General features: G+C 43.7%; 1 protein-coding gene across 3 annotated transcripts in view; it reads left to right on the forward strand.

Annotated features, from left to right (window-relative positions):
• Positions 1-19,143, forward strand: part of SAMD4A (sterile alpha motif domain containing 4A) — a 215,366-nt gene that overhangs the window by 151,351 nt on the left and 44,872 nt on the right. For 2 of the 3 annotated variants that reach the window (XM_026000658.2, XM_026000660.2), the window contains exon 3: positions 9,335-9,598. The exons of the other annotated variant lie outside the window; for it this stretch is intronic. In XM_026000658.2, the coding sequence (XP_025856443.1) occupies positions 9,335-9,598 (264 nt within the window). The remainder of the gene's footprint in view (positions 1-9,334; positions 9,599-19,143) is intronic. 3 annotated transcript variants of the gene reach the window in all.

Consider the following 19,143-nt stretch of genomic DNA (forward strand, 5'->3'; position numbering starts at 1 on the left):
AGAAGTTGACAAGGAGCAAAGGGAGCTGACCTGTGGACCTGAGCTGGCCCTCTGGGTGCTGCCCAGCCCTCCTGATCGCCCTATGGCCCCTTTCTCTTTACTGCCGGATCCAGTCTCCAGTCTTCCCATCTCATCTCCAATAAGAAATGAATGCAGTTTGATTCCTGTCCGTAAACTAAAACAGTCCCAGGGACTGAATAATGCCACGAACCTTGTGCCTGCAGTGTCTCTGAAAGTCTTTTATTGCAGGACTGATTTATAATACCCAAATAGATGAGTTGAGTACAATTACGTAAATACTGTTTCTCTGGAGCAGAGAAGAACAGTACAGTTTAAGTGAAAAATGCAGTACCGAGTCAAAAATTCAAATCGGTATGTGTAATTACAGACCACAGTAAATCAGTTTTACAAACACAGTACCAATATCACCACGTTCCAACACCCACAGGGGCTGGCTGTGACAGTTTGGAATCCAAGAAGATACTGAAGGTGAAGCAAAGCAGGAATTGGGATGGGTGAAACCTCAATAGCTTGTCTTGAATCACATGGTGATTCAATCAAATATAATTAATAAGCCAGGAGAGCCTAAACCATCCAATTTCTAATTAACAACAAAAAAAAAAATCATCTAATTAGCAATGTAAGCTCAAATTGTGGGCTTTTTGAATGGTCATTTGTGTGTATTATTACATTTGACATTTAGATTGAATGCTTTAATGAAAACAAGAACCAATTCCCTAATCAGTAAATTGCCCCGCGAGTCACAATGCTGAGAAACTCCAGTTCTCATTCTTCTATCAAGTAACTAAGTTAAGAATTAGGACCACATAATACATTCCTAATTATTTATCACCCTTCTCCTAACACTAGAAAGAAAAGAAAAAAGATTTTGCTTGATCAAGGCAAAGTTCAGAGTTTCACGCCCAAAGAAATCCTGGCACCAGTCACGCATTTGGCTGGGGCTGAGTTGAGGCCCCGATGGAAAGGATTTATGCATCTAATGATGCCAGTCCTTGCCTAATGAGTGCCATGACATTTAAGAGCCACATTGCCCTCTTATCTGGGAGCCTTTAAATTCCAGCAGCAGGCTTTGCCTGTGGTTCAGCTCAAGGCAGGAGTTCGTAGACAAGGTTTTAAAATATCTTTTGTTAGTCCCTTTCAGGAGATTGACCTGTTTCTCCTCTGGACAAGTGTTGCTAGCAGTGTCAAGATGTAAAAGGATACCCTGACGATTTGTTCAGTGACTGCTGTGGCTTTGGGACCGATGCTCTGAGTGGGGCTTAGTTGCTCAGTCATGAAACCCTGGCTGTTTGCAATTCCATACTAGGATTGCTTTTCTGGTACCCACGCTCAGTTAGCAGCCCTGCCATTGTTAAACACAGGATGCAGATCGCATTTTGTAAATTTAAGAAGCACCTCCTGAATAGGCATGTGAGCAAAGGTAAGCATGCGAGCAGTTGACAATTTGATGGTTGTCTTTTAAGAAAGGGATAGGAGAAAAGTTTTGTCATCAAACATATACTTTTCTGAGTTTCTCCACTTTCTTCCTTAAATACAACGACTGGGGCATTTTTATGGATATATTGGAAAATGAAAAAGGATCTGTACCCTCTTAAATCCCCTCCTGGCCACTTGCTGGACTCAATGATTTACCCTACTTGGTGTCATAAAAATGATTCAAATTCTGAATCTCCGTCTAAATTCATTTCTGGGGATCCCTGGGTGGCGCAGCGGTTTGGCGCCTGCCTTTGGCCCGGGGCGCGATCCTGGAGACCCGGGATCGAATCCCACGTCGGGCTCCCGGTGCATGGAGCCTGCTTCTCCCTCTGCCTATGTCTCTGCTTCTCTCTCTCTCACTGTGTGCCTATCATAAATAAATAAAATTAAAAAAAAAAAATTAAAAAAAAATAAATAAATAAATTCATTTCTGGATTTCATCTCTTCAGTCTCTATGTGGGTAGAAATTCCACGGACAAGCCTCAGGGTTGAGTACATGTAGGTATAAATATAGACAGGAGGAGAAACAAAATGTAGGAAAGTAGAAGTTAACCCAGTATACAGAAACTTTAGAAGTGGTTGGGTTGATCCCACAGTCCCTTGAATTGGCTTAAGCATCTGCTTCAGTGGTGTCAAATTACTTCCATAGTTGATGTCATTGGTTTTGATAGAATGGAATGAGAGGATTTGGACAGTTTCCTTTTAGGACTGCTTGATTCGAAGTTAAACTTGTGAGTAAGAGTTAACCAATTTCTATAAAATGTATATATTGGCTTCTTGTCTAACTTATTTCATAAATAATGACAATATAAAGTCAAATAGCAGTTATCTAAAATAGATTTTCTACTGGATGACACCCAGTTTTGCCATTATAGAAACTGACAAAAGAGGACAAATGAAATGTACCAATGATTAATGCAGCAATAAAAGTCTGCCAAAAACATCCTAATTTACTTCTTAAAAGCCCAAATGTTTAAGTGATAATGTGAAGGCAGAAACATACATCTTTGCTCTGCCCAAAGGCTGAGCCGTCTGTAGAGTAATAAGAGCTGACATCAGTGACAAGGACTCGCATTATTGAAAAAGCCTCTCCAGGTGCTTTCCCTGCATCAGAATGCTTTCATTTCAATACTGTATAAAAATGAGATTTAATAGGGAAAAAGAGATTTAACAGTGTGTATTTGTCAACCTTGTTGTGATGTTCTTTGCGGCTTTATCTTCTTCCAGAGTCTCCATTTGTTTTGTTTTGTTGCTTAGGCAAGTGTACATTTTCTCTTTTCCTGAGAGTGTGTGGCTTCCTCTTTGGGCTTGTCGGGAACACCCCATCCAACAACCACATCTTTGCTTTGTAGCATGTTCTCTCTTCTTCCCCCAGAATGAGGTGGAGTCTGAAGCTGTTTGGGGGAGTCATCTTCTGGTGTCCAGATGTTGTAAGCACTGGTTTTCCAAACCTTTGAACAAGAAGCAGAGAGCAAGCATGCAGAGTTGAGGCATATAACCTTCTAGATTTGCTTTTAATCTATTCCCTGAAGCAATGATGGCAGAGCATGTTAATTTTAACCTTAGGAATTAATAACTCCTCCCCCTCCCCTTTACACAAATCTGTACTTGGCCATAAATGTGACTGGTGTTGTCTTTTTTTGCATGATGTCTCTGATCAAACACTCTGGTTTTGTTTTTTTGTGTTTTTTTTTTTTAATGTATTCTTGCAGTACTATTAATCTTTTCTTCCCCCCAAAGATTCCCACTACAGGGCCTCAGATTACTGGTTGTGACACCACAAAACCAACTAAAGAAGAGGAATCCAGGGTCTAAGATCATTTCACCACTGAGCCTCTAAAATGTTGGCTTTTTTTTTTTCCTTAAGCAAATGCGTGGAATCATTCATACAAGTGGTGTTAACAGAACTCTACTCTTTGAAAATGGAAAGCCCTTAGTAGCAGTTCCTTAGATGCTCTGAAAGTACTCTCAAGAAATTCTTGGATGGCACCTGAAAGATGCCTGATAAGCAGGCCTTAAATCTAAAGGAATGAACAGAAACACCCCCTACCCGCCCCGTAACTTTGAGACAATAGCTGTAGCTATTTTGTAGCTGGCAGAAGGTTGAGTTTTTTCTCCATCAAAGTTGACAAGTATCAAACCATCTCCTACAGCAAAATTTAAGAATTATATGATGTGAGCCCTCAAATTGGTGTATTCAGCAAAGATTCTACTGATACTCTGAATTTCTTTTGGGAGTAGGTCTAGAAAATATTGTTAAAGTTACACCATTTTTAACCTATAACTAGAATATATTCTCTAGGCTTTGTCATAGTATGTTGACATGCACAGCATGTATGCAAGAGTAGGGTATTGTCTAGGACCTTTTAATTTGGAAAGAAATTTGAAATTAATATTTTAACATAATATACAGATATGTGGCTTCCTCATTCTACTTTTTAAAATCCCTAAATTAGGATGAGTTACTTTTATAAAGTTTACTTGCAGTTGGACTGAATTTTATCACATGAGCATCTAGAATTTACAAATTTTAATGAAGCATGAGTTTTTCTTGAGAAAGACAGCTTGTTGAATTAAAAGTGGAGATACTGGCTTATGAGTAAAAAAGGATTAAAATTTCAAAACCCCTTTGTGGCTGAACTCATAAGGGCATAATGAGGATACAGAATTCACTTTAGGTTGAGAAGACAAGCTATTTGGTTTGAGGAAAGAGGGTGCTAATAGGAATATGGGAACACTGAACTGCCCTTATTTAAAAAAAAAAAAAAGCTTCTAGATTCTAAACTCTAGAACAGAATGTTAAGCCTGTAAGTAGGTGAAAACACACAGTGGTAGCAAGGCAAAGTGCTGGTTGATGGGATTGGCAGAAATACTCTAACCATGAGAGGCGTGCAGAGGACTTTGAGCATGACAGTTCCTGAGGCTATCTACTATCCTGCCCATGAAAACCTCACTCAGCAAAGCAGAGAATAACAATCAGCTCTATCATTTACTGAGTTTAGGCCTTGGTTTTTAACATATAAAAAATTGGGGTGCCCATGAAACAAGAATTCTACTTTGAATCTCCTGATAGGAAAAAACAGTGGCAAAAAGAGCTATGAATTCAGCAACATGTAAATTAATTTATTTTTTATTAGTTTTAATACTCTGCATATATCTAAAACTGATTTGCAATACAGCATGTCATCTGTGAACAAAGTGCAGTGCACATAGGGATTTACTACCCAGTGGCCCACAGCTCATAACTTAGGAATTCTTGAATTACCTTTCAGGGGGCTTCCAGCTCTGAAATGTTATGAAACTCTGCTCCTAACAATAATTTTTAAAGCAGAAATTGCATTCAGTGGATAAGTTTCAGCAGAACAGGGAAGTATGCAACGTATCTGTGAAAGATCTCCATTAAAGTTTGTTAGGATAACGTTTCAGTGACAGCGGAGCTTCAATTATCTGGACTGTTCTGCCTGTAGGGATCACGTCTCTCCTCGACGGTGAGGTATGATGCTTAACCTGACAGTGAACCAAAGCGGTAGTTGGGCCAGTATCCCAAAAACTTCTTCTTTCTACAAACCTTATCATTTGTCACATTAAAAAGCAGAAAAAGTAGTTATATACCTCATTTTCTTACAAGAGTCTTTTCCAAAAAAACTTTTACTGAATTTTACTTCAGTAACTAAGAATTGAGATGAAGTCCAGTTTGGTCAAAGGAAAAGGGTAAGAAATCTGATTTCCAGGCTTTCAAGAAAATACTTAAAAGAACAGATCCCAGAGCCAGGTATCATATTTTCCTCTAAAAAAGTCATTGAAAGGAGTCTCATTAAAGATATTTCGAGATGAAAAAGAAATCATAAGGTTAAATGAGGTCAGAGAAGTTGGCCAGCCAAGAATGATATGATAGAGTTTATTGCCAGATTATAAGACCCTTTGTACTCGCATCAGAGAGCTCCACTGCTGTAGCAAGATTATTTTTAGCTGTTTTTTCCATATTTCAACGAGACTTATTTGGTATTTGTTATTTATTTTTGGTTCACTTGAATTTATAAACGTTCCCCAAATATAGTATTCTATTAACATATGTACACATACATACATGGGTACATACACATACCTGAAATTTCTGTAATAAAACATAAGCAATATTGAATCTATACTGTACACAGTATTAAGTTATAGCTTTAGTTTTTCAAGAGCAAAGAGGCACAACCTTGCTCCCCTGGGTGATTTTTAGTAGGATTTTCAATATAATGAATCCACCCTGAAACATGCCGATCCTCCACTCTCACTATTATAAAGTCACAAATGCAATATAAATTCAGGACTTCAATTCTGCTGGAACCTGCCAATTTCTAATCTATATTGAGATTTTTTTTTTCCCAAGGTGTACTTAATTCTGCAGTGTGCAAATATACCCGGGGGCAGCTTACATCTGAATGAAGCATTGGCTGTTGACTACTGCATAGCAGTCAGCAAGTGGGAACATTCTAAAGGTCTGCCTCTAGCTAGAGCCATTCTGGGACAGCTAACACAGAAGACTGTATTCACTGCTCTCCCTCCCTACTCACAGGAAAAGGAGTTTTATTTATGGGCTTTTTGGGTTTTTTGGGTTTTGGGGTTTTTTGGGTTTTTTTTTTGTTTTTTTTTTGTTTTTTTTTTTTGCTTGAATATCCATTTTCCCTCTATTTATCACCACTTCAAATGAGTTCTTTTGGTTAAAAAAAAAAATGGAGTGATGGGACAACGATCAGTGCTCTGCCCCTGGCCACCTCATTAATGCCACAGTGGTACAGTCTATTTTCCTGCACTCGGCCTAAATGGCATTTGTTATTTCCTCTGCCACTTTGTACCGAACAAGGTATTCCAGCACACAGAGTAACACCGAAATTGGCTTTGTGGTCAAAGCCTCTACCTAGTATCTCTACCTGAAGAATTGTCTTCACCACAAAATGGCACGGTTGGCAAGTCACTTGCCACCTGCTTTTGTCTCCTTTCCCACAGGAAGACAAACCTGTATTGTCTCGGAGCCTTGGTTCTCTTTGGAGAAATGAGGCATTTGTCCAGCATGACTTTGCTCTTATTTAGATGTGGCATCCAGCCTGGGGCTAAATTCATGGCCCTCTCTGCAAATTGGAAGCTTAGTGTGAGGCATTTTGCTCAGTTACTGCAGCAGGTTGACTCTTAAAGAGACCTTTCTCTTTTGGTGCCAACTGTGGGAGTCTTTATGATACAGACAAGGGTTGGGGCCTTTAGTAGAAAGTTACTGGGAAAAGGCCCTGGCACCTGAGGTATAATTGATTTCTTTATTAGAGCCAGAGGCCAAGTTTATGCCATATCCTTGTAACATCAGTCGAGCTCAGGAATATATGAAGACATGGATGTGGTTGTCTAGGAATAAATCCCTGTAAGTCCCATTAAGTTAGGGAATGGTCTTGTTCCATTCTCAATAACTGGTGGATTCCTTGGATATCGACAAGCCTCCCCAAGGATGCCCATCAATGAGGAGGTAGTATAGCTTTTAAGATGACTTTAGGTGGAAAGAAGCAAATGGACTCCATTCAAAAATGGAATTCAGCTGCTACATATTTGGGGTATTGTTCTCAGCATCCAAAGGTGGGGGCCCTCTTCGTGGTATTACCACCCATGATTATAGATTCACTTGTCGCCTCAAAACAAGCGAGGTACTAAGGGCCCTGCCTGTTCAAAGCTGTGTGTCTCTCTTTAGCAAGGTCTGCTTTTATGGTTTTGGGTTTACTCTAATCCTGGCTGTGAAGAGGAGTCCCCATTTCCACTTGAGGCATGCCTGGCTGGCACCATTCAGAGCATCTACCAGATATCCTGAAATGGTTGCCAAGGTATCAGAAAGCAAAGATGTCTAAGCTGGACCATCCCAGCACTCAGTGCAGCCCTAAACAAGTCTGCCCAATTTTATATAAATACTTAGACAGGCATGAAATGGATTTTCTGGATGTTTGGCTTTTCTTCCTATTGGCTTCTCTCTTCATTTTTGCTGCTGCTTCCTTTTTATTTATTTTTTTCTTTCTGCTTTTTTTTTTTTTTTTCTTTTTCTCTTGCTGATCCTGATCCAACCAGGTAGCAATGTGTTTTCCAGGGAGCCTTTTTAAATAGTTTCTTCCGTAGTCTATTTAGTGGAAAGGCAAGCTATTTCAGCCTCTTAGGGTCAAAAAATTTTAAAACAATGTTCCCTTTGCGTTTAAGTTCAGTGATAATTCCCTGCCTTTGATAGAATCTACCTAAGGTGGAAATCTCTCAGGTTACAAATGATAAACTCGGCAGCTCCCTCTCTCTTTTGTTAATAAAGAAATTTCTAGCCCTTCCGGTTGTCCCCCCTTCCACACAAGATGCCCTTCTGGCCACATAAAGCCACATGGGAACATTGACAACAAAGATGTGAGCCCCATTGCTCTCAGGGCCTGGTCGATGCCAGCCTACCACAAGCTACCTTCCCACACCCCCACTGCCCCAAATACAGTTTCTGGAAACACCCAGCCTTTTAGCTCTGGTCTTTATCTTTTTTAAGTGGGGGCAAGGTAGCCTGCTGCTCAGGTCCTGGTGGGGTGGGTGCTGCCCCACCGGAGATACAGTCTACACAGAGCAGAACTTCTTACACTGGGGTGTCAGGTCTGCTTAATAAAAAACATAGATTAACACCAGCAAAGAAGTGCTTGTCTGGACCTGGGAGAGCAAATACCTCACTGTAGGGGATACAGCCTGAGATGGAACTTAATGGCTTCCCTGAAAAATGTTTAAAAATGCATGTGGCTCACTTCCATGTTAGCGCGGCCGCAGTCAAAATAAACCAGACCTGTCAGGAGGCAGCGCTGAGAGAATGTTATGAATAGACTTATTTTGTAAAGTTGTCACTTTACACGCCCAGAAAAACCAACCAAGGGTAACGTCGGCTCCCCCGGCGTTGATTTTGGTTAAATCCCTCCCTCAAATGACCTCAATTTAATTTGGCTAGTTATGGGAGTTTTGTTGCTTTTTCCTAGTTTTCTGGAAAAGAAATTTAACATGGGGGCCACGCAGATGTTGCCCACTGTACGGAAGAGCTGAGCGTGCTGGTAAAAACCATTCTCAGCTCACTGAGAGCACCCCACTGGCTTCTGAATGAAAGCCTTGTTACCTGGAGGTGTTTTCAGTCTGAAGTCTGGCATTAACCTGTGAAGCCGAGGGAAAGAATCGGCCCTTTCACACACAGCTGCCCGTGTCCTGTGCAGACCCTGAGGTCTGTGTTCGGACTCCGGCCCTCGCGGAGCCTGCACCCCTTCAGAGGTGATAGCTCCCCTGCCTCCTGGTTGGAAGGACTAGTCCACCATGTAGTTGAGCCCAGCAAAGATCCCAAACGGTGACCAGCCTGCATGCCCTTCAAGGAGTCCACCCTGTGACATGGGTAATGTCGGGTTTTGTGTGTTTCCAAAAAAAAAAAAAAAATGTCCAGCACTTGTTCTTTTCGCTCTTGGCAGATGGCCACTTTGCCAGGCTGTCAAGTCTCACCTGATTTATAGTCCTACTGCCACAAATCTTGATTTCTAGAGTTAGAACGGAAACCAGATCCTGACCCACAAAGGCTAAGGCCAGATGCATGGGCACTGTAGGTATAGCCTCCTTGGGGAAACCCAACCCACCAAGAGGACCACACAGCATCTTTTTTAACCCCCTGCAGGGGAGGGCCCTGCCAGGCCTATATTCAGCCTGTGGGGACCACTGATAGAGTCGTTAGATAGTTAGCGTCACCTCTCAGGGTCAAAAGGTATTGTGGGTTCTCTGTGGCCCAGGCTAAAGGGGGGGGAATAACCTATTTCATTTTATTTTTTTTTTCCAGTTCTCTCAGGCCAGGCACACCACAGCCCTTTGAAACGATCTGTGTCCCTTACCCCACCCATGAATGTGCCAAACCAGCCTCTAGGACATGGATGGATGTCTCATGAGGACTTACGAGCTAGAGGACCCCAGTGCCTCCCATCCGATCATGCCCCCCTGTCTCCACAAAGCAGTGTAGCCTCTTCAGGAAGTGGTGGGAGTGAACACTTAGAAGATCAGAACACTGCTCGTAACACATTCCAAGAAGAAGGTAGTGGTATGAAAGGTGAGTGACTGAACAAGAAACCACTGGGAACAGAGTCTGTCCCTTTATTTGGAGTCAGAAGGGGTAAAAAGAGAGATAGGAAGTCAGCAAGAATGGAGCCCAGCCCCCTCTCCCACAAGCTTGTGCATTTGACCCCTCCTTTGCAGAGCTCTGGGGTTGACCATGGTGGAAAGGGCTCTAATTCCCCTCCCAGGGCTTCGTGCCAAAACCTCGGAAGCAGGAACCAGAGCAAGAGAGGTCAAGACTCTTTTTTTTTTTTAATGCGGTGACTTGCAGGCAATTAAATGAGTCACAGCTAACAGTGATAGTATCTACTGTGCACGTACATTGCTCAGCCTGCCCTGTTTGTAAAGGCGCTGAGCTACTCCAGCCTTCTACCTCTTTGGCTGTGGCCAGGGAACCGTCAATAATTTAGCAAAACAAACCACAGGATCTTTCTTTTAAGTCTCTCTTGATGCAGAATTGTAGTAGTGCTTCCTTTCTCTCCCCCCTTTTCTTTGATATCCAAAGAAACTTTTAAACCCTTTCCTCTGCATCTCTTTAAGGGATATGGACAAAAATACCACTGAGAATCTCTGACAGTGTTTTAAGTCTGATAACAGATTCGCATACAGGTGATAAAGGCCTTCTTGTGCAGCATAAATAAATGTATATTGCCCTGTAAATCTATCCTCCTCTTAAGATATTCATCGGGAGACAGAGATTTCCAAATTACCCGTGATAGGTTCAAAGAGGATATGTGCATTTCGTGTTTTTAGACACCAACTTGTTCAAAGTCTGGGAAGTCCACAGGGAAGGATGCTCATCAGAGATACAGTGATAACAATTTTAGATGGAGAAACACTAATTAGCCATGCTTCTGAGTGTACAGTACTGAGGGGGCTCTGAGAGCACCCTCCTTGCTGGCATGCATAGTCCCAAGGTTTTTGCTGTTTCTATCTTTCCCTCAAGAAAGATCAGTGTTGACATAGGAGGCTGTATCCCAAGTCCCCTCCCTGCCATGGCAGCATGGCACAGAAAGATGCCCATGACCATCCAGGTGCCAGTTGTGAGAGAGCACCAGGCTGACACATGGAGCCTATCCGTTAGGGGAACAAGGCTGTCAGGAAGTGGCTTCCCTGGTGCATTCCTTGAATATTCCTGTCCCTCGGCGGCGGCAGGCCCGTATGCTCCCCATGCCACCCCCTTCCCATGGTGAGTGCCCAGAATGAGTGGGATGTGTCTTGATGCTTTCTTCTGCTGATACAAGTGGGTCTTTAAAGGTGTTTAACAGACAGCACAAACAATGGCTCATTTTGGCATGGAGGGGATATGTGTCCTCTTTCTCTTTCACAGTTTTTGAGGAAATGTGTCATAATTTTGGAGACCTAGCAAAACTCATTTCTGAGTTCATGCTACATGATTATGTGCTCAAGCAGCCCCAGGTGATGGGTAGCAGATGAGCCTCAGCCATGCTTTAGGTAAGCCTGCAGGACATCTGTCACTGGGACACTCAAGTACCTGAGGGACCAAGGGAGACAGGGACAGCCATTGCTCTGGACTGACTTCTTCCCAGGCCAAGTGGAGTGTCTGGGCGGCATGTTTCCAAGAAAGCGTATATGTGGTTCTAATTGGTAACTGTGGGAAGGAGGCCTTGGCTTTTGTGTTCAAAGGGCAAGGTGGGTCCTGAGGGAAGGCCTTTTCCAGGAATGCTGGTCCTGTCTGGTTATAAGAGGTTTGCTTTCTTTTCTTCCTTTTACTTCTTTTCTTTCATCCTTTCCTCTTTCCTTCCATTTGTTCCTTCGTTCTTTCTTTCAGCTTTAATGTATACCTTCTACATCCTCCCAAAGTAGGTAAACATGTGCTCATTATGTGCTGTCATTTTGAGGTGAGAAGAGAATAATGAGAGCATGTTTTTTAAAGTGGAACAAATGATGGAAAAATTGAATAAATTTCTTATTGCTGTTGTAGAATAAAAGCCCAAATATTCCAGGTTCAGGGAATATCCCATATATAAGCTTCTTCTATTCTTTTCTTCAGAATTGATAAGAATTGTCTCCTCAGAGATTCTTCAGTTAGAAAGTGATGCAGATAAGCTCTTATATCCAAGATTTTCTTCATAGGCCCAAAGAGTATGGTCAGAAAGCAGGCTCTTTGGTAACTGGACAAAACAGGACTCTTTCCTATATACACCCACCTTCTGTGACCCATCCAACTGCCCTGCTCCCAAAGAATTGAATTTGGGGTTCAAAATATAAAGTCCTTAGCAAATTAAAGGGCAAAGCATATTTGAAAGAAGGCATGAGAAACAATGAAGGATTCTGTTTGTCGGGAAAGTATATTTGCAGTTCACCTGATAGGTCAAGCTGTAGAAACATCTGCAGCCAAAAACAGTGGCATCCCAGAATGTCGAGGGCCAAATGCCACCCCCCAGCCGTGCCTGGAGATGTCTTCTTGAGAAGGCCACTGCTCAACTCTATCAGCAAAGACTAGGCAGGGTGGCCTCCCAGGCCAGCACCCAAGAAGCAGCCCTCACCACACCCAGCCCCAGAGTTTCTCATTTGATTCCCAGGTCCAAGAGCAGACACTGGTTTAATTTTCCCAATTAATTCATACTTTCTGAGAAATGAAATAGGAAATCAAATGAAGTGCTTCTAAAAAGAGCCCACTCTTTCACTCGGGTCCACATCTCTTTCTTTCATGTGACGAGGTGCTTGGGCAGGAGTATCAGCCCTTGTAGGCTACTTTCTGGTCCACTTCATGATGCCATCAGTGAATTGCTCTTTTTCTAAAGTTTTTTTTTAAACGCCTAGTTTACAAAAACAACAAGGAATCTGTAGTTGAATTTGGAGGAGTTCCAAATCTCCAGAGGATGCGTGTCAGCCCTCTCCCTGCACCTTGGGGAAAGACTAAAAAGTCACCATAATTGAGCTTAATTTAGTGTGAATTCATCTTTCCTGCCAACAGCTGTGCATACCTCGCTGAAACACTGTGTTCATCTATTCCTTCCTTTTCATCTGGACAAGCTAGCCAGGTTTGGCTACAAATTGTCCCTTAGGAATGTGCCTCTTGGGTCAAGAGCATGAAATAAAGCTCACAGCCCCGCATTCTCCTTCTTAAATTTTTCACCAACATCGATCTCACCCTCTTTTTGTCTTAGTGTCAGCACACCCGGCCAGGGATGGTCACAAAGTTCTCTCCCGAGTAGACCAACTGGTGCTCTCAGAGGATTAACATCATCTGCCTGCTTTGCTTTGTTTTCCTTTTATAGTAAATACCCATCCTGAAGATGTACGTCAGCTCCAAAGCACAGATTGGATGGCCCTCAGGGTAGGGATCTCAGATTAATCTCAGGCTAAAGCAAGAATGGGATCAGCTACTCAACTAGAAATTAATGAACAGAAGTGGGAAACAACAGGAATATGAGATCCCCCCACCCCAACATGCCCTGTGGAAGCTACTGGTTATACATCTTTGGACCAGACATGCTGATTGTGGTTCCTAAATTCAGTTGTCCTCGTTGTTTGCCAAAATTTCACTGTGACTTATCCTAGGGGAAATGTTCATGGCTCCCAGGTTGGTCCTCAATTATAATAACCTCCTTTCCCTTGGTATTGCATGAATGCACTTCCATACCTTTTCTCTCTTGCAACGCCTTCAAGTGGCCAAGAGAGGGAAAAAAAAAAAAAAAAGACATTCCCATAATTTCCTGGAAGGAAGAGAAAATATAGGAGAGCAGAAGTCCATTGGTGGAGGAAGCACATCTTCCCTTCATATTATTAGCATCATGTCCTCAGAAATAATATAGGCATAACACCCAAAGACTTCTCAAAAGGCCAGGGCTGTGACAAGAGTGTGGCTGTGTTCTATGGGAGCAGGGAGAAGGGAACAAAGACTGTTTAGTAGGTTTTACTTTAGTCCTTATCAAGTCAGTTGGCTTTTAAGCACCTGCCGAAAGAAGCTTTGGACTAGTGACTGGGGAGACAGAGAAGAAGGAGATTGTACCTGCCTCAAGGGAGTCACCATCATAAGAGCAACAAACAGGTACCTGAGGCAGGTGCACAGCTGTGAAAATGTCTTGTCTTTGGAGTCTTGCTCTGGGTCAGGGTAGGCACCAAGGAGGGCCCTAATGCAAAGTAGAGAGAAGTCAAGGAAAGTTCCTGAGGAGGAGAGGCCTGGTGCTGAGTTCTCGAGCATGATTACAAGTTAGCCAAATATATAAAGTGAGGGAAAGGCATTCTGTGCAGAGAAGAAAGGATGCGTGAAAGGATGATGATGAGACAGATTGACCGAGTACATGAGAGCTTGACTGGTCAAAAGCACAAAGAAAAGGAGTCTGCAGAGGGAAAAGCCAGATGCTAGGGTTTGTGAAAGATTTGACGTTGATAGAAGCTGTTGAGGGCATTTAGCAGCAGAATGACCTGCTTACATTTGCTCATTAGAAATCAGACCTTAGCCAAAGTGTTGGGGGTAGGGGGGCATGTAGAAGGGCAGGAGGGGCAGGGGATTCTGGATTGGGAAGCCAGCTGACAAGTGGGGGCTGTTTAGTAACTGAGGATAATGAGGTGGGCCCAAGGCAAGCAGCAGCAAGAATGGATTGAAATGGGCGTGATCTTGGTGAATGTGGTGTTGCTGAGCTAGAGTTGAGTGAGCCCAGGATTGAGTGTGCCCTAGCTGAATGTAGACAGTGCAGGAGCGGGAGGAATTTAGGATGATGCCCAGGTTTCTGCTGGGGACAGCTGAATAGCCTCTGGTGTCATCTCTAGCCACATATAGGAGAAGAAACAGATCTGGGGCCAGTGTGGGGCATGGTGAGTCTGGGAACCCGTAGAACACTCCAGTAGAGCTGCACCAACACCGCAGTGCACCAGGTTCGCCCCTGGCCCACCCTCCCTACGTCCCGGCTCCCCTCCCCACCTGCACAGGTTAGCATTCTGCCTACCTGTGGGGAAACTCCTGCGGGAGCATCTCTTCCAGATTTCTGGCTAGTAAGGCCCATAGATTTGGGCTCCTAAGAGTAAGAAGCTCCATGACTTTCTTGTTGCAGTTGTCAGTGTGAGAGGGGTAGAGGTCGGGATCTGTTTCTCTTGATACAAGCTTCATTATGGGTTAACATTAACTAGGTTGGCTTATGATGTATGGCATTATGTTAGCACAAAACATGGAAGTAAAAAAAAAAAGAAAAAAAACATGGAAGTAATTGAAACTGTTACATTGTTTGTATATAGACATCATACAGGTTAAAAAGTAATCTGTGGCTCTAGTAACCTTGATAGAAACATAACAACTGGGAGTAGAGGGGACCAGGGACCGAAAAAAATAGGCTTGGTTGCCTTTTTCCCCTCCACAGCAAAGGAAATACAATTGCCCATTCTGAAGTAGCCACTTTGGGGTTTTGAGTTGTTTTTGCAATATAAACCTTGGAACTGCTGCCTGTCTTAGAATGCAATTAGAAAAATTACTGGGGAGTGTGATCCTTTTTCAGATGAAGAAGCCCATGAGAAACCTTTATGAGAAAGGTCATCAGTCCAGCATTTCTGAGGGTCATGAGGGTGTAAGTGATGGAGTCGGATGGTGGCTGGGACACTTCTCAGCACGGCTGTCATGGAGATAAGCCACCATTTTCTGAATGTTGACTTTCTAGGTACTGTCTTGAATTCATCTAAATTAAAGGCCAGGACTTAGTAAATTCACTATACTTTCTTTATTCCCAAATGCCAGCATAAAACCTACATAGGTAGGTCTTCATGGGCTCAGATGGCGCCCCCTCTTCTCAGGTAGGCCGGAAGCCCATTGTCTTTGAAAAACAAGTTTCCAGGACTCCCCCCAAACCTAAAGGTCAGGAGTCTAACTGCCATTCCTTAGCAAGCATGTGTCTTTAGCTGCAGTGCTGGAAAAACTGTGCAGGCATGCATAGGGCACCTTTCCTTGTGGAACTCAGCATGATTCAGTGACGCAAAGCAAGCTGCATGTAGAACACCACTTAGGAGTGTCATAGCTGATGGGAACTTTGAGCAACATAGTCCCTGTGTTTGTACTCAAACCATCCAAATGTGTGTTCTCCTCAACTGTTCCTTCTGAGACCCACACATGCTCCCCATCAGTGGGGGAACCCCTTGTGGAGACCACCATGGACACTTCCCAGGACTGAGGAGCGCACACACTCTAGTTCACAGGAACTGAAGACCAAGGTGCGTCTTTCTCTTGCTCAGAGGCTGGAGCAGGATTGGGCAGCTTGTTCTGCTCTGGCCAGAAATCAACAGGCTTCAGTAATATCACTATCCCTAGACTTCTGCTTCCTTTTTTTTTTTTTTTTTTAAGATTTTATTTATTTATTCATGAGAGACACACAGAGAGAGAGGGAGAGACACAGGCAGAGGGAGAAGCAGGCTCCATGCAGGGAGCCCGACGTGGGACTTGATCCCAGGACTCCAGGATCACACCCCAAGTCAAAGGCAGATGCTCAACCACTGAGCCACCCAGGGATCCCCTTCTGCTTCCTTTTTGAAAGGAATCTTTTCCCTCTCACTTCAACACTGAAAGGGTTAGTCTCTTTCTACCCCTCACTTGGTTTCCTCTTCTCTTCCTTGAAGACCAAGGAGACAGTTGTATCTTGGGGAGAGAGGGAGAGTTGTCTGAGATTAGCCGGGGTCTCTGTGGTGAATGGAAGTTGCTCTTCTGTCTGCAGGTAGGTACCAGGACCACCACAGGTGAGGCTTCTTGTGGAAACCGAGGCTGCTCACATTTCTTTCTCACCTTACTCCCTGCCCTAACAATGCTTCCCATATTGGGCCCTTCTGCCGCATTGGTCTATATTTCAGTCTTGTGGAGGCTCTTTGTTTGTGAGGCATGTGCTCCAAGGCCTATTGAATGTACTTGTAGCCATTCCAGCCTCTCTGTGACTGGTTTGTTCAAAAACTCTAAAAGGGAAATAGAAATCAATATAAGTGGAAACTGATCCCATTGGTAATGACTAGCAGGTAAACATAGAGCATATAAAAGATGAGTGTAGCACTATTCTCAAAAAAGGCCATGTGAAGATGGCCACTCTGGATGGCAGCAAGATCTAGAAGGAGCTTTATGAAGGATGGGGACCTCCCCCCATCTACCTGGGGACCTCCCCCCATCTGCACATGGTGGTGGTGCTTTCTCCCAGAAACTTACAACCCTTCGGCTCTCTCCTCCCAGTTTTCTTCATGGGCTTCTTTCCCCACCCCTTCCTCTATAAATTTTTTTTTTAATTTTTTATTTATTTATGATAGTCACAGAGAGAGAGAGAGGCAGAGACACAGGCGGAGGGAGAAGCAGGCTCCATGCACCGGGAGCCTGATGTGGGATTCGATCCCAGGTCTCCAGGATCGCGCCCTGGGCCAAAGGCAGGCGCCAAACCGCTGCGCCACCCAGGGATCCCCCCACCCCTTCCTCTAAACGCCTCATGCTGCCAAGGCTCTTTCTTGGCTCCCCCCTGTTCTCACTCCATGCTCTTTCCCTCAGTGATCTAAGCCACTCCTGTGTGCTGTTGACAGGTTCTCCCTCTCAGACCTCTCTTCAGGGATCTTGTCCAGTTAACTTGTCCACCTTGATGGCTCAAAGGCAGTGATACTCAGCTGACATGAAGTGGAGCTCACCATCTCTTGTCATCCCAAAACTGCTGCTCCCCTATACATTTTGTCTTGCCAAGCTTGAATCAGAAGAACTACTGGTGTCACTCTTAACCCTCTATTCTTCCTTGATCTTGATCTTGAAGTACTATCCATTTATATCCTTCTCCTTGCCACTGCCTTTCCAAGCCATCTCCAAGGGCTTCAGTTCATTCTCCTGGCCTCGACTCCCACATCCTCCAATCCAGCCTTTACACTGACAGCCATCATCTTTCTAACGTACTCCTTTGATTGTGCCTCTGCTGCTCAGATTTCAACAGCTCCTCATCACCCAAAGATGAGGTCTACCCTCCTTGTTTCAGCATTACAGATCTCAGTCATCAGACCCCTGCATATGTGCCCCACCTTGTTACTAGCCAATGTCTATCATTCACCCAAGTGTTTGCTTAGCCTCAAATGCTCTCTTGACTCTACTATTGCTTTGCTAATATGCTGTTCCTACTTCCAGAAATGGCTTCCTCAGTGGTCTGCTACTGTGAAGCTATCCCTCACTCCTCAAGGGAAAACAAAATCTCATTGTTCTGTGTCTGCCTAGAACTTTGAGTTGACCAAGCACTTGTCCTGCAACTACTACAAATGTATTGTGCGAATCAGCCATTCTCTCTGGATTAGAAGTTCCTTGATAGCAGGCGTGGGCCTGGTCCCCATAGTAAACGTTCAATAAGTATTGAGCAGACAAATATCAGGATGCCCACATTTGGCAAGGAAGTCAACCTGGCAAATAGCAAAAGCATCTTAATCTTTCTCACACTGCATAAGAGAGTGACTTTCTAGTCTAGGACCTCCATTGGCAAGTCCATCAGAAGCAGCCCAGTTGAGGCTAAATGGCTGTGTGCCAGCTGGAGGTGAGAGCCCAGGAGACATGCATGATGTCAATCATGTATCAGCTCCTATAAGAAACACTCCTGCTTGTCTGTGTCTTTCAACCACAGCTGGCTACAGCTCTTGCAAAATGAAAGAACAATGTCTGAGGTTATGTGAGGTGGTTCTCAGCTTTGCACCCTCCCCTGTGGCACCTGGACCAGGGGAAAGAATCTAAACTTTTGGTTAGACTTTGTTTCTGGGTAACATCTTAACAGAATCTAGCATCCAAGTCATTGGAATTCCTGGCTTGGGAGGAGTCGAAATGGTGCAGGCGCTCACTTCTCTGGTTTTTTGCCCTTTTAATGGTGTTCTCTTTTAATCCCTGGCAGTAAAAGGTGCCTTGTCTCTAACCAGAGGGTGAAAGATTAGTAGGCTATGTTCTTAAGAACTGGGATTTCCTCTTCTTTGTTCATTTAGTTCATGTTTCAGGAAGTAGAGCTCTTTAAGCACACAGCACCCAGCTAGGCACTGAGATACCTGCTATGCAAGCAGAGTCAACATGTGCCTGCCTCAAGGAGCATATGGCCAAGAGGAGCTTACATTGCCCAGGAACATATCCAGAAATAACTTCTCAGGAAGGCCTAACTTGCCATGTTGTGAAGCTGTGTAGGAGCCTTTGCTGTGTAGGAAAGCAACTACCAGTGGGGCCACATTTTCACCAAATGAGTGAGGCAGGCTCTTCCATCCCTCCAACAGGAATTCTAGTTGTCCAAACCTTTTCTAGAAAGGAACTAGTACTGATTGGAGTACTCGTCTTGCTGAGCCAAGATTTGCACCCCACTCTACCCTCAACTCTTAAAACACCATATTGTCCTCTTGGCTTATAAAATACCCAGTTTATAACAGGATTTAGTAGCTCACAATTCTGTTTTATCATTAGTGGATTTTGCATGATTAAACTGTAGGGCAGCCGGTGAAAATATGGCCCATGAGATACTCCACAGTCTCTGTGGCATATTGTACCCAAGTGTGCCATGGGGTTACCTAGACTTTTCTGAATCACGATCACTGAGTTTTCTGAGCAGCAGCCTGGGGCTTTTC

This window comes from Vulpes vulpes, chromosome 6 (assembly GCF_048418805.1).
Source record: "Vulpes vulpes isolate BD-2025 chromosome 6, VulVul3, whole genome shotgun sequence".
Lineage (NCBI taxonomy): Eukaryota > Metazoa > Chordata > Mammalia > Carnivora > Canidae > Vulpes > Vulpes vulpes.